The sequence below is a fragment of the Drosophila subobscura genome, chromosome U (genome assembly GCF_008121235.1).
Source record: "Drosophila subobscura isolate 14011-0131.10 chromosome U, UCBerk_Dsub_1.0, whole genome shotgun sequence".
NCBI lineage: Eukaryota > Metazoa > Arthropoda > Insecta > Diptera > Drosophilidae > Drosophila > Drosophila subobscura.
Genome location: NC_048534.1, coordinates 17,693,560 through 17,706,050, shown reverse-complemented (window position 1 = coordinate 17,706,050; position 12,491 = coordinate 17,693,560). Strand labels below are relative to the sequence as shown.

The 12,491-nt window shown below is 42.6% G+C and overlaps 2 protein-coding genes across 2 annotated transcripts; both read right to left on the bottom strand.

Moving 5' to 3' along the window:
* Nucleotides 1-5,691: 5,691 nt before the first annotated feature.
* Nucleotides 5,692-6,675, bottom strand: LOC117901328. The gene is made up of 2 exons (XM_034812037.1): nt 6,406-6,675; nt 5,692-6,339 (listed from the first exon to the last, which is right to left on the bottom strand). The coding sequence occupies exons 1-2, from the start codon at nt 6,631-6,633 to the stop codon at nt 5,692-5,694; spliced, it is 876 nt and encodes a 291-aa protein (XP_034667928.1). The 5' UTR covers nt 6,634-6,675.
* A 4,008-nt stretch (nt 6,676-10,683) lies between these two features.
* LOC117900621 (odorant receptor 22a-like) lies at nt 10,684-12,034 on the bottom strand. Its single transcript, XM_034811049.1, has 3 exons — nt 11,216-12,034; nt 10,809-11,166; nt 10,684-10,752 (listed from the first exon to the last, which is right to left on the bottom strand). Exons 1-3 carry the CDS (start codon nt 11,980-11,982, stop codon nt 10,684-10,686), a joined length of 1,194 nt encoding a protein of 397 aa, XP_034666940.1. The 5' UTR covers nt 11,983-12,034.
* Nucleotides 12,035-12,491: the final 457 nt, after the last annotated feature.

The following is a 12,491-nucleotide window of genomic DNA, read 5'->3' as shown; positions in this document are numbered from 1 at the left end:
AAACACAACTCCTTGATGAACTTGAACTGATTCAATATTTTGCTTAAGCCCCTTGCACATCCAAGTAGCGGTAGCAACCCTTTGGAACAATGCAAAATTATGTGCCTCCTACCAGCCTCCCAGCCAGCACCCACAAGTGCAGTCTGAGACAATGGAGACGCTAATACGGCAATCGATGGGAAATTAATTAATATAATCGCATTGGTCGAGCGAGGGTCCATTATAATGCCTATCAAGAGTGGAGAGGAGTGCCCCAGCAAATGGGGGACGGGGACTGGCTGGCACACACAATTTCATGCTCGCCGGACCAGAATGGAGCCACCGCTAATATTTTGCTACGAAATCCTTTGGCAATTAAATGCCAATAAATTAGAAATGCTCCAAGTCTGTAGCCATAGACTCGCAGACTGTGGGAGGATTATTAAGCTTAATTTGCATTTCGAATTGTATTTATTTATGGGATTTACACGAAAGGAAATGGAAATAGGAATAGGAACGAAGTTAAGTGAGGCTCCCCCTTAAAGTCATTAAAAAGCATAAAAATGTGTGCGAAAAATATGAAACATAAAACTTAAGCTTTAAGTTCCTGCAGCTTAAATATGGCAAGAAAAAATCATATAAATATTAAACCAAAATCATTTCCAAATACGTTTAAAGCTAAATTTAATTTGTGCAAATAAATACTCCCATTTATCAGAAGTTTTTAATCATCTGCCGCAAGAGCATTCAGTCCCAAAGTCCCGGCATGTAATATTTTGTGAAAATAAATCCATTTTCGGCAAATAGAAAATGCCCCGCACAAACGAAATGCACTTGATGGCAAATGCCAAACCATTTTTCTGGTCGAATCAAAAGCCAATGATGGCTCCTCCAACTCTTTCGGGTGCGCATTAATTGGGGAGTAAAACTCACTTGTGCCGATGGCTGGATATCCATCCGATTTACCTGCCATGCAAATATTTTTCAATTGATTCTGGGACTCGCATGTGTGTGTGTGTCCTGCCAAAAACACAAATCCCCAGGACACTCATTCGGGCCACACACTCGATTTGGGTGGGGATTTGTGTGCGGCACTCGATTGACGGCTGGGTAAATGGCTCAAATTGATTGAATTTTGCACTTTGGCATTCATGATGGTCAATTTCAAAATGAAATTTGTGCAGTTTTTGGGATTGTATAAATGTCAAAATGGGAAATTAATGGTCCAAGAAAATAGTCGGAAACTTTTTTCATTTTTATTCATTAATGAAAAGTTCCGCCACAGCGAGAGAAAGAAAATGCGAAAAGAGACAGCGAGAGGGAGAGGGAGAGGGAGAGAGTGAAAATTCATTTAATGGATTTTAATTATGCATTTTGTGGTGTGCCGACGGGAAAGTCGAGAAGTTGGCCAACGTCTTGAATATTTGATTGCACTCGAAATTGAGTGCCGCGTCGGCGATGGCGAAAGTTGTTGCATATTTTGGGGGCAGGTTAAACGAAGCAGCAAACGCCACGACACAGTCCCCTCCTTTCGGGCTTGCGTGTGGCCCTCGGGGCGAGTCCTTCTCAATTCAATTTGTTCGCATTTCAATTTCCTTTCATTTTACGCTTGAATCTCTACGAATTTGGTTCATCAAAGCTAAACCCCAAAGTCCATAGCCTCACATATGAATGTCCTGCCAGTCCTTTTGCGGGATTTGCCTAGAATATTCTTTTGGCTTTTATCTGCAAGTGCGGAGTTCATTGTCCTTGGAGCTCCGGGGCCTGACAAATGAGCATCGCCTCCGGAGTTAGTTATGATAAATTATGGCCGGCCATTTGAGTGCCAGCCAAGAGTCCTTGGCCAAGACAAATATCGTAGCTTTTTCCTAGATTTATGCCACGACAAACAATCAGAAATTGCCAAGATTTCTTAATCTCCGAATAGTTGCGAGGAGCTGCTGCTACGAGTAGTTTGGCAGTGGGAGGATTATTGATTAGAAAATTATTTCGAGCTGGCAAAAGCGACAAATGAGATGTGATAAAAATGCAACAAAGGAGAGGAGTTGGATGGCAGTTTTTGGGAGTGGCAGATTGGCTTCGAATGTGGGAATATGTGGTTGAAGGAGGGCTTGTTGAGATCCGTTGGAGTATCTTTTGGGAAATAGTTTTTTGTCAAATAAAAAATCTCTAAATCTCAAACTTTTACTTGCAAAAATATTCATATACGAGTTCTACGCATCCCAAAGTAACACACCCAAAAAAATGAAACCTCCCAATTCTTGCCACTTCATTCTTTTGCCATTAATCTACTTCAACATTTCGCGCAGTTTTTGTTCGCCCCAGAATGTATTTATCTACATTAACATTTCAGCTTGGCATTTTAGCATTTCGCTTTATTTTTTTTTGGTTTTGGCCATTTTTAAAATGAGATTTTGGGCGAAACAAATTGCAGCTACTTTGCCAGTCGCGGGAAAAATCCCAGTAATTAGACAAGTAATTAGTGGGGATTTTTCAGAGCGCGGAAAAGTAAGAGAAAACTGAAACTTAAACAGAATTTCCACCCAAAAAGAAATGCCGGGAACATGTGTTGCCCCGAACCACACACAAAAAAAAAGTATGAAAGGAAAATCTTTTATGTCCATAAAACTCGACACTTCTGCACCTTTTGGGGAACGTTGTGGGGGTGTGGGGGTGTGGGGGGATTGCACATATAATGCTAAAATATTATACCGATATTATGCAAATTTTTATTGTTTTCCAGACGGAAAGCCCATCGCGAGAGAGAGAGAGAGAGAGCGCCAAAAGGCGCAAAGGATGAAGGCTCTCATGGCTAAAGGGATTTGGTGCGTGATGAAATTAGGATAATTTAATAGATTACGCTCGACGTTGATTTTTCACGGCACTCTCCCTAGGACCCGTGGACCCTGGACGGGGAGTGCGTGGGGGGAGTGGGCGGAAGGGCACATCATGCATTATACATAATACATAATACCTGTTATGTGCCGTCTGCGCGTATTGATTGCATTTACTACCTTCTGCCTGGGCATTGTCTGTTGTCTGGCTCTGGGTTTTTGGCCCAAAAATGACAGCCGCTCCCCCATTCACAGCCACATGGGGATTGCCCGCCCACGGCGCTCCTTTCCCCTTAATGTCAGCCCCCGCTGTCCCGTTTTTTGGATTTGCTGTGGAGCCATCGTTTCCTCCTTTCTTTTCTCCTTTTCCTTTTTATACTTTATCGTCTCTCAAAAGTTTGCGCCCTCATTTTCGGCAGGCAGATCACGTAGTTGGAAGTCGCATTTCGTCACCTGAACAAAAGCCTCGAATGGGGGCTGCACAGATTTTACACAGTTAGGGAGCCAAGGAGGGTGGGTCGGGGGCTCTGGTATGGGCATGTCTAGGGGTGTCGAGTCCCTCAAGTAGCCATTTATGTGCTGGTCCAGTAATACTTGTTAAATTGTTATTCTATGCTAAGTACATCCAATTGTTCATGCCTCGATTGGAGACTTTTTATTGGTTTAGTAATAATGCTGATAGATGGGGGGATTTTTCTTTGGTTTGATTTCAAAAATATTTCAGCATGATTACAGCGAGATTTTTTGTTGATTTATCGGAGGATAAAGCGAAACCCAATTCTGGAATATAACAGTCGTGATTTTATGCAATCACGGATAGGCGTTAGACTTATGTCTTCCTAAACGATTTTCATAGATTCAAGCAAGGAACGAGAAGTAATATAGTCTTTGTGTAAACATCTCAAGAGTATGTGCAGAATACGCATCTCCATATTATATTTAATTTGCCAATTTATTGCCTGTTGGTCTCAATCACAGAAGTACACACAGAATTCTAATAAGAGCACACACAGAATGAAAGAGAGAGACTTTGCATACTCAAGCTCTTAAACTCATCACCTCATTTGAAGCGTTCCCTCACTTATTTTGATCTTCTTCTGCATGCCGCCGCCGTGGTTAGAAAGGGACAGCAATGGGCTTGCACTTGGCACGCAGGTAGTCGCGCACCCACCCCAAGACCTCATGATCGAATGTTTGTGAGACACAGCTTGGACATAACGGAACTTAGCGCTAGCTTGGACAGTGGCAATTTCGCTGCTTTGTGCACATTAAATGTATGAATACATGTTGCACTGCACTTACATATATTTCTACATACATATGTATTTACGATCTGTCAATTTTAGTTTTCATGACTCTTTTCCCATTCGCACACTAATAGAAAGACACAAACACAAAAATGTTCCTCGATTAAACATTTTAAGGCGGAGTTTTTGCACATCCATGCCCATTCCATGTTCTCCTTCCGCTCCTCTTCCTAATTGCTGGCTGATAGACAGTTGTAGTTCGTTGCAAGTCTTCTGCCTCTCTTACTGCAAAAGAAGAGACAACTTGTTAACGTCTGCTGGTGAGAGTGTGATAGATAAAGAGTGAGCGTAAGGTGAGCTTTGTGTGCATCCACATTCTAGCTCGACACAGTAGAATGTCAAAAGTTGAGCTCCATTTGCAAAAAAACCAACAAAAAGGCTACTTATTATTGTTGAAAATTATCTTATGAAAATGTCACAACAAATAAACAATAGACAAGACTCGTAACAATGCAAAAGTTCAGCTTAAACTGCTGGGATACATATGAATACTGATAAACATATGTACATACATACATACATGGTACATACATACATCTTTATGGCATTCATTTATGCAATATCTCTCCAATAGTTTTTGTTTCAATCTCTCATTTTACCTGTTGACTTTTTGTTCATTTTGAAGCTGAAGCTGGAGCTTGGGCTTTCGGCATCGGGTAGTCGTCTGTTGCCTTTTTGCACATTTCATTTTCAGGCTGGCAGTAAATTGCTGGCATTTTAATTTTAATTTTCGTTTTCATTTCTGTTTCTGTTGCTGGTTGCTACTCCTGCTGCTGCTGCCGTGGGACGACGAGTAGTTTATTAATATTGTGCATAGTGCAGACCGATATAAAGTCAATTTATGCAATATAATGAACTGTAAACCGGTAAACTGTCATCAGTGTCTCGATGCCGTCCTTACATGCACACTCGAATTGCCATTTAAGCGCAGTCCAATGTGCAACACACACACGCACAGGCACGCATAGAGTGGGGCGGACTGCAGGCTCCCACATTCAGATATTTTTCGTATTTATTGATTTAATATCTGGCTGCTGCCTGCCTGCCTGCCGGCCTGCGGCCAATTTAATCATCATTTGTAGGAAATAATTAAAATTTACAATGCAACTGTGGCAGGAGGCAGGAGGCAGGAGTCAGAGGCAGAACCTCGGCCCTGCCGGCCATTCGATATCTTCTTGTTTGGGGTATATTTTAATAACCAGCAATAACAGATACGCACAGCCGCACAGTCAGTGCCACAAAGAAGTAGACACGACAGATAGACACAAAAACAGAAAAGGGCCGACAACACCAGACAACTCAATGGAGAATGTGGGAGACTGTGGCCAGGAGAGACAGTCCAACTTATATTGCAATGCACTCTAGATGGAAATAAACTAATTGGAATAAAATACAGTTTTGTGCTAAAGAGATAACTAGATCTGTGGAATAATGGATAAGAGGATCTATCAGGTCATGAGATGCCTTTTCCCATCGAGAATTGTTAAATGAACAATTCCGACTTTACGCACGATAACAAAAACTTAGAATGACATTTTATGTCTTGTCTTAGAATACATAACACCTAAATATTAGTATAGGGATCTTTCCTCAACCACCTGCAGCTCCTGCAAGGGCTCGCGTTTCTCTTCCAGTGCGGCAAACGCTTCAGGATATTGTTCCCTCAGGGCTGGGTAGCTTGAGACGTGAATGCCCATCGATTTGGCCGCACGGCGGAGACTGGCACTATAGGTGATCAGCATCATATTGGGCACTTCCTCTTGGAGCTGCAGGCAGCTGTTGACGATGCTATCCTCAGGGCCGCACACTGGGAAGAGATGATCCTGCTCCTCCGCCTCCGATTGGGCCTGGATCTCGAAGCTGCTATCAAGCTTTTTGTTCAAATATTGAAGTGCACGCTCGGCTGTGAGCACCTTCGTTGCGTACAACATTTGATCCATGTTAAAATTGTCGATCTCTTCTATCACGATATGCGGAATGTAAAGCATGCTGCCAGCTGTGCCGGGCAGGACCAATTTGCTGAGCTCCTCCAGATACTTTTTGCGAGTGTCCATTGGTTCCTCGAAGTTGAGTACCATCTCCACGTCAAGAACAAAGTACATTCGATCTGTGAGACGGGGCGGCATGTCGCCACCATCCAAACTCCCACGAACTTTCGAGACGTTCTCGTTTTCCTTCTCGGATAACTGTGGCTCTAGATCAGGTGTCGCAGCTTTGCTCTGTTGATTATTTTGCTATGGAATTATTATCTTTGTAATAGGAGAGAAATGTTCTTGCTTATGTACCTCTGGCACGGCTCCCGAAGGTTCCTTCCTCCGCCATAACTTGCGATTGGGGAAGTGTTCGTCAAAAGTGCCGACTTGGCGAGCGCTTATGGCCACCAGCAGTGCGTAGGGCTTCTCCCAGGGGTTTTTAAAAACGGTTTTGCTCTCTCTCGGCCTCTTGAAATCGTACCTCTCCATCGAACGTCTCTTCTCTTCCGCCTGCTGTTCAAACAACAAGATTTGATTCATTTTCACTCACTTTAATTGTAAACTTTTCCAGCGTGCTCGGTTATATAGGGATGGGCGCAATGCGCTTTGTTCTATGGAGATGACACTATTAGTTTTATGACTGAGCTATCGATAGCATCTAATTATCTTTCCTGTCGATATGTCGGCTATCGATGAGGCTAAACAGATGTCATGAACGAAGGAAATGGATTAAACTATTTCTATATTAATTACTATCTAAACTATAAACTGAGCGTGTTTTCTATCGATACTCAGTTAACATTGGAGAACTTCATACCTTATTGATTTTCAATTTATTAGTTTTTGTTGTTATTAGTGGTGATAGTTTCGGCGATAGTCAAAAATCTTGTAAAATGTGCAAAAAAGCGCAAAAAATATCGAATATTAACCGTTTTTTGCAAACCATTTACTTTTTGCCACTTTTTTAAACTCAGTAAACAAAAAACTGCGTAAACAGCCATTTCTGCCAATGTCAAAAATATTTCACTGAACTCTAATCAAGTTGTGCAGTGCAGAAGCATCACCTCTTTCTGTCACACCATTCATGAGGGCATTCGTACCCGACTTATGTTCCCCCTTCTCCACGGTAATGCCATTTTCATAAACATGTCGCTAATCTAGCAGAACTGCAATTGTTGCATTTGTTACATTTCCATCTCCATTTGGCTTTGGCCACTTTAATTTGAATTAGTGTTTAAAAATTTCGCACTTGCCGCCGCTCATAAATAATGAAAGTCGCATCACGTCTGCCCTGAGCAGAGAGGAGCAGAGCAGAGTGCCGACTGTTTATTCAATGATTGTTTGTTTTTATTGTGAGAGGGGGAATTCAAATGTCTAAATACGCACACGTACACACATATTTATAGGAGTACACTCAGTACATGTGTATTTTGTCGTTGCTTCTGCTGCTGTTGTTTCTGGTAAGTGCCATTTCAAGCTCATTAGTGGCCATAATTAGCCAGAGGAGTTTATGGCCCACAGACACTGGCGAAATGCAGACACATTTAAGGCACAGACGCAGCTACATACTTACAGTCCGCACTAAAAATATCCGTACAGCGAAACGGACTCTGTTCTGGGTCTCGGCTAGGATGAACAGTGGCTGGAGGCTGCTGCCATTCTTCGACACGATTCCCATGCTGCTTAGAGCAGCTGTGAACAGCTGATTAGCAAGATTCTTAAGCCAAATAATATCGAAAACACTTTCAGGGTATTCTTTAGATTTCTATAAGTCGAATTTTTGTTCTAGCAGATGATTGTTGGATATACGAGTGTGCATAGAAATCGATTATTTGTTGTGACAGTGACACCATTCAATTCCATTTCGAGTGGCTTACCTTCTGCGCGTACCCATCCATATCCCCATTATCCTACACAACAATGAGACAAATGCTCGATAAGTACCACATGTTCCCCATTGTCAAGCGGTAATCTCCACTCCGCATACAACAAACGAAAACAAAACACATGAAGAGGTGCTGCCAGTGATGGTGGGGGAAGGTGAAAAGAATGCGTGCAAAATTTCGCACACACTCAAACATGAAATAAAATAAAATAAAAAAGGGCATGTGTGTTCGCACAAACACACAAGGCAAACGAAGAGAAGAAATAACTGTAAAGATACTTTTCGGCTGCCTGCGCTGGCATTACGTATAATTTCGTGAAGGACAGACGCGAGGGGGAGGCGAGGCGAGACAACTTTACGGCCCCGCGTATTACAAACTGAAACATGTGTTTATTGTCCAACTGTCTTAGCGAGCTCCGCTCGCCTCTCCACTCAGGGTCTCTCCTTTGCTTCTACTCCTACTTCTTCGTTTACCAGTCGTGCAAAAATAAAGAAGAAAATATTTGCCCTGGAGTCGAGTAATTGATACCCTTTCATGACCATCGCTCCCATTGGAGGTATGGAAACATTGTCGGTCCAGGTAGATGTTAATATGTATTTGCATAGCTACGTGTATGTTGATCTTTATCTTTAAAAATAACCCTAAATATGTATGTACATATACCTGTACTTGTGTGGTCATTGCAAACATGAGCACAAAACAATAGTACCCCTGGGCAGCGTACACTCTCGCTGTCAGCGGCGGCGACTGCAACACTTCAAGTGACACTGCAGACACTCTCCGCTCTCGCCTCGTGCTCCCCTCCCACTAACACTCTCTTCCTCTCTCTCTATGCACTAGCACTGTCGCCTTTCTTCTCATTTAGCGAATGTGTGAAATAGCATTTAGTTTTTTTTGTGCATTCCCTTTTGCTCCTTCTGCTGTTGCTTTTTGTTGTTAAGTTTTTAGCCAGTTTTTGTCATTAACAAATGGGAAATTAAATTGCGCTTAAATTTGCCTGCACGAAAAGTGTGCACGAGGTGCGGGGGAGGCGGCTGCCTAAAAATAGATTTTCAGCAGGCGAAAAGTGCTCCAGGTCGCTCATTGAAGACGGTTTTTTTTGGTGCGAGAGGGACAGACAAAGAAAGAGAGCGTAACTGTGGGACCATGGTATATTTATCTAAGAGGTGGGGTTCAACTACAAAGGGACTTGGAGGGACCAATTAATAAAACGTTAATTTAGTATTCACTCAGGTAGATATGAATTTATGTACACTGTACCGCCTAATGTAAGTATGTACATATGTACATTGTGTATGTAGCTTAAAATTTCCCCCAAACCATACCTCTCCTGGATCTCAGTGGCAATTATGAAAGCTAATACCCAAATTATATTGTAATTGTGACTGCTGTCTAAGCTTCTCCCATTCACACTTCTTACTTTTTCCCTTTTGTGTCTCTCATTCCACACTTCTTCTGTGCGCAAATGACGTCTCCCATTCCACAAGCAAGGGTAAGGTGCGGAGTAAGGAGCAGTAATAATCACGTTGTAGACTGAATTCTGACAATATCTTTGGAGTAGGAAAAAGCTGAAATGAGTCGGCCAGCGCCTTAAGCCCTTTTATATCCCTACTCATTTTCAGCTCGATTGCACTTAACATTGCAGCTGCCCGCAATTAAATAATAGAAACCGAGTTTGTCACTTGAAACCGTTAATAGGCCTTAAGCTGGCTTAATCCACGGCAGGAGGCCAAGGGAAACGAAAAGTAAAAGTTAAACGAGCAGCAACAAACACCAGTATGCCCCCATCCGACATCTCTCTCCCTCACTCTTCCTTCGATTGCCTTCGTTTGGCTCCTTGGGACTTGTCTGGTGTCGGTCTCTGTGGGGACGGCGGGGCGGCGGGGCAAGTCCCCATTTGATTTAGCATTTTCTGCTTCGATTTCATTTCATTCCTGTGGCAGTCTCCGTGGTGCAAAAACCCATGTCAAAATTCCCTGTGACAGGCCCAAAAACTTTGCGCTTAAAAATAAATCAAAACTTTTCAGTCCAGAAATTCATATTCGTCTCTCTGCCACCCCCTCCAACCCACCCAACAGACTTCTTCACCCAGATAAATGTGCTGATAATTTGTATGGGTATTTTTTTCATATTTTTCTCCTGCTCCTTTCTTTATTTTTGCATATGTCAACTTTTGTCAATGGGCCAAAAGAGAGTTGCTGGCCAAAAACTTTCTATCATGCTGAGACATGGCAAAGTTTTTGGCATCACTTATGGCTTTGCTTTGTTTTTGGGCGGGGAGAGAGGGAGAGACTGTGAGGGAGGACGGGACTGTACTATGCCTGAGGATGTGGCAGTCTGTGGGTTAAGCTTTGATTGTTGCTTATCTACCGCCAGCAGACACATTAATTTTAATCAGCCACAAGAAATCTACACGAAATAGGAATTGGGGAAGACTTGGAGACACATTAAATTACATTTCAGTTATTTCAGATTAAATCAGTAATAGTATTTAAGTTTAATATTTTATCTAACAGTTTATCTTTCAATAAGAATTATCTTTATTTTATTTTAGTTTGAAAACTATGTTTGAGCGTAATTTCAGTTCTTTTTGGGTTAATTGGGTTCCAAGTGTTTTCAATGCCAAACTACAGAAATGGAGGTCAATTATGTACATAAAATTCCATTACCTTTGTCCTACTAACCTTTTTCCATGTTCCATCCATCACTGAAACTTCTCCGCCAAGTTGAATTGTTTTATGAGAGTGACCACAGAAAAGGCCAGCTTTACCATCTACAAAGAAATGGGAATTTTATACACTGCCAAGTTCCGAAAATATAAATTCTTACCGATAGATTCGTTTGCATGCAGATGGGAAACACTCCACCCGCTGTGAGTACAATCGGCTGCTGTAGATTATGCAGAAAGTAGATCAAAGTGGACTTGTACTTGCGACTGGCGGCCAGCCAATTCGATTGGAACAAACGCTCCGACAGCTCACGACAGTCCTCGATGATCATGTTGCACACATAGCAAAAGGGAAAGGTTTGCAGGCAAACATCGAACATGAAGCACACGGTGGCGAGACCCGTCCAGAAGGTGGAAAAGAACATGACGTTGATCATGGAGAGACCCAGAACTATGCCAATCAGGAGGAACTGCACGAAGATGGTGCCCGAGAAGATGGGCCGCAGTTTGTTCACATATCTAAGGGAAAAACATTAAATAACTAAAATAACTCCTTACTCCCACTTACTCCAGAATCAATCGGTGATCCTGGATGCATTTTCGCAGCTCCTCATGATGTTGCTCCTCATTTTTGTTCGGATCGGAACGCAGTTTACTCAATCGGTCTTTAAGCAGAGTTATGTGACAGCGAGCCATCAGCATGTGTGCCAGAGGAGAGACATCCGTGCACTGTTCCATGGTGACAACGCCCCCCATCAGCAAAAGCTCACACAAACTGGATGCAAAATAGTTCCGTTCAGCGTCCAGCCCCGGGAGGTACATCAACCAGGCGTGCTTGCCCATCAGGATGTAGGCGGTCCAATTGCCGACAACAAATCCCGAGAAGAGAATGTGATAGAACACGAAACACATGTTGCCCAGAGCCACACAGCGGTGCACACTGGAGCGCTCCTCATCGCTGGTGCAGCGCAGATCCAGGTGATCCAGCACCTTTCTGGATGCCTGGAAACCCTTGTATCCCCAAATGGTGTACAGGCACTTCAAGACACATCCGTACATATTGACCGTGATCTCCAGGGAGCTGAGAAACTCCCCCGCCGTGAAGCTCTTGAACATCTGAATATACGAAACCAACATCGAGATGGGCAGGAGGAAGATCAGCAGCAAATTGATGCAAATTCCCCATAAAGCATAGGGAATTCTCCACTTTCTATCGTCGGTCGCTGCCCAGCCGAAGATCTTTTGATATCGATCCAAGTACACAAAGGCATCGCGGGATTGTATTCGCTCCGTCAATGGCAGCGCTTTGATGCGCGGAAAAAACTTGCTCAACATCGCGACAGAAGACCGAAGACCAAATATGTCGCGAGCATCGAATGGGTGTCTTATATAGAGTGTCTGACTTATGGGGCATTTTTTAGTCAACTTAGAAGTTGGGGACCTTTTTGTACATATTTAACAGACAGCAAGTTGAGTGAGGTATTTAATTTTCCATGAACCAACATTGGCCATGTCTTGCCGTCTGTACCAAACAGTTGGAAGGTTATTCACCAACAATAAATGCTGGGATCAAAAGGGATCTATGGTTAGATAAATGTTGTCAATGTAATGTCCATCAATCAGTGTATCAAAATAATTATTTTTAGATGGCTTTAAAGATCTTTAACCATTCCCTTTGCCTCAATTTGCATTTAAAGCGCATTTTTCAGTCGGTTTCTTTGGCTTTATTCCTTCTCACATGTTTGGTTTGTAACTTGAAAGTCTTTTGCTTTGTGAAACTTGGTAAATTTGTTAAATTATTAACCTTGGGAATGAAAGTTCTGACTATGAAGGCAGCATTAAAG

Bases quoted from the DNA above. Each gene is read 5' to 3' on its own strand.
- LOC117900621 (XM_034811049.1), bottom strand. From the start codon at position 11,982: ATGTTGAGCAAGTTTTTTCCGCGCATCAAAGCGCTGCCATTGACGGAG. The intron at 11,167-11,215 runs GTAAGTGGGAGT...TTTTTCCCTTAG, and splicing joins GATCACCGATTGATTCTGGA to ATATGTGAACAAACTGCGGC. The intron at 10,753-10,808 runs GTAAGAATTTAT...ATTTCTTTGTAG, and splicing joins GCATGCAAACGAATCTATCG to ATGGTAAAGCTGGCCTTTTC.
- LOC117901328 (XM_034812037.1), bottom strand. From the start codon at position 6,633: ATGAATCAAATCTTGTTGTTTGAACAGCAGGCGGAAGAGAAGAGACGT. The intron at 6,340-6,405 runs GTACATAAGCAA...AATAATCAACAG, and splicing joins CTTCGGGAGCCGTGCCAGAG to AGCAAAGCTGCGACACCTGA.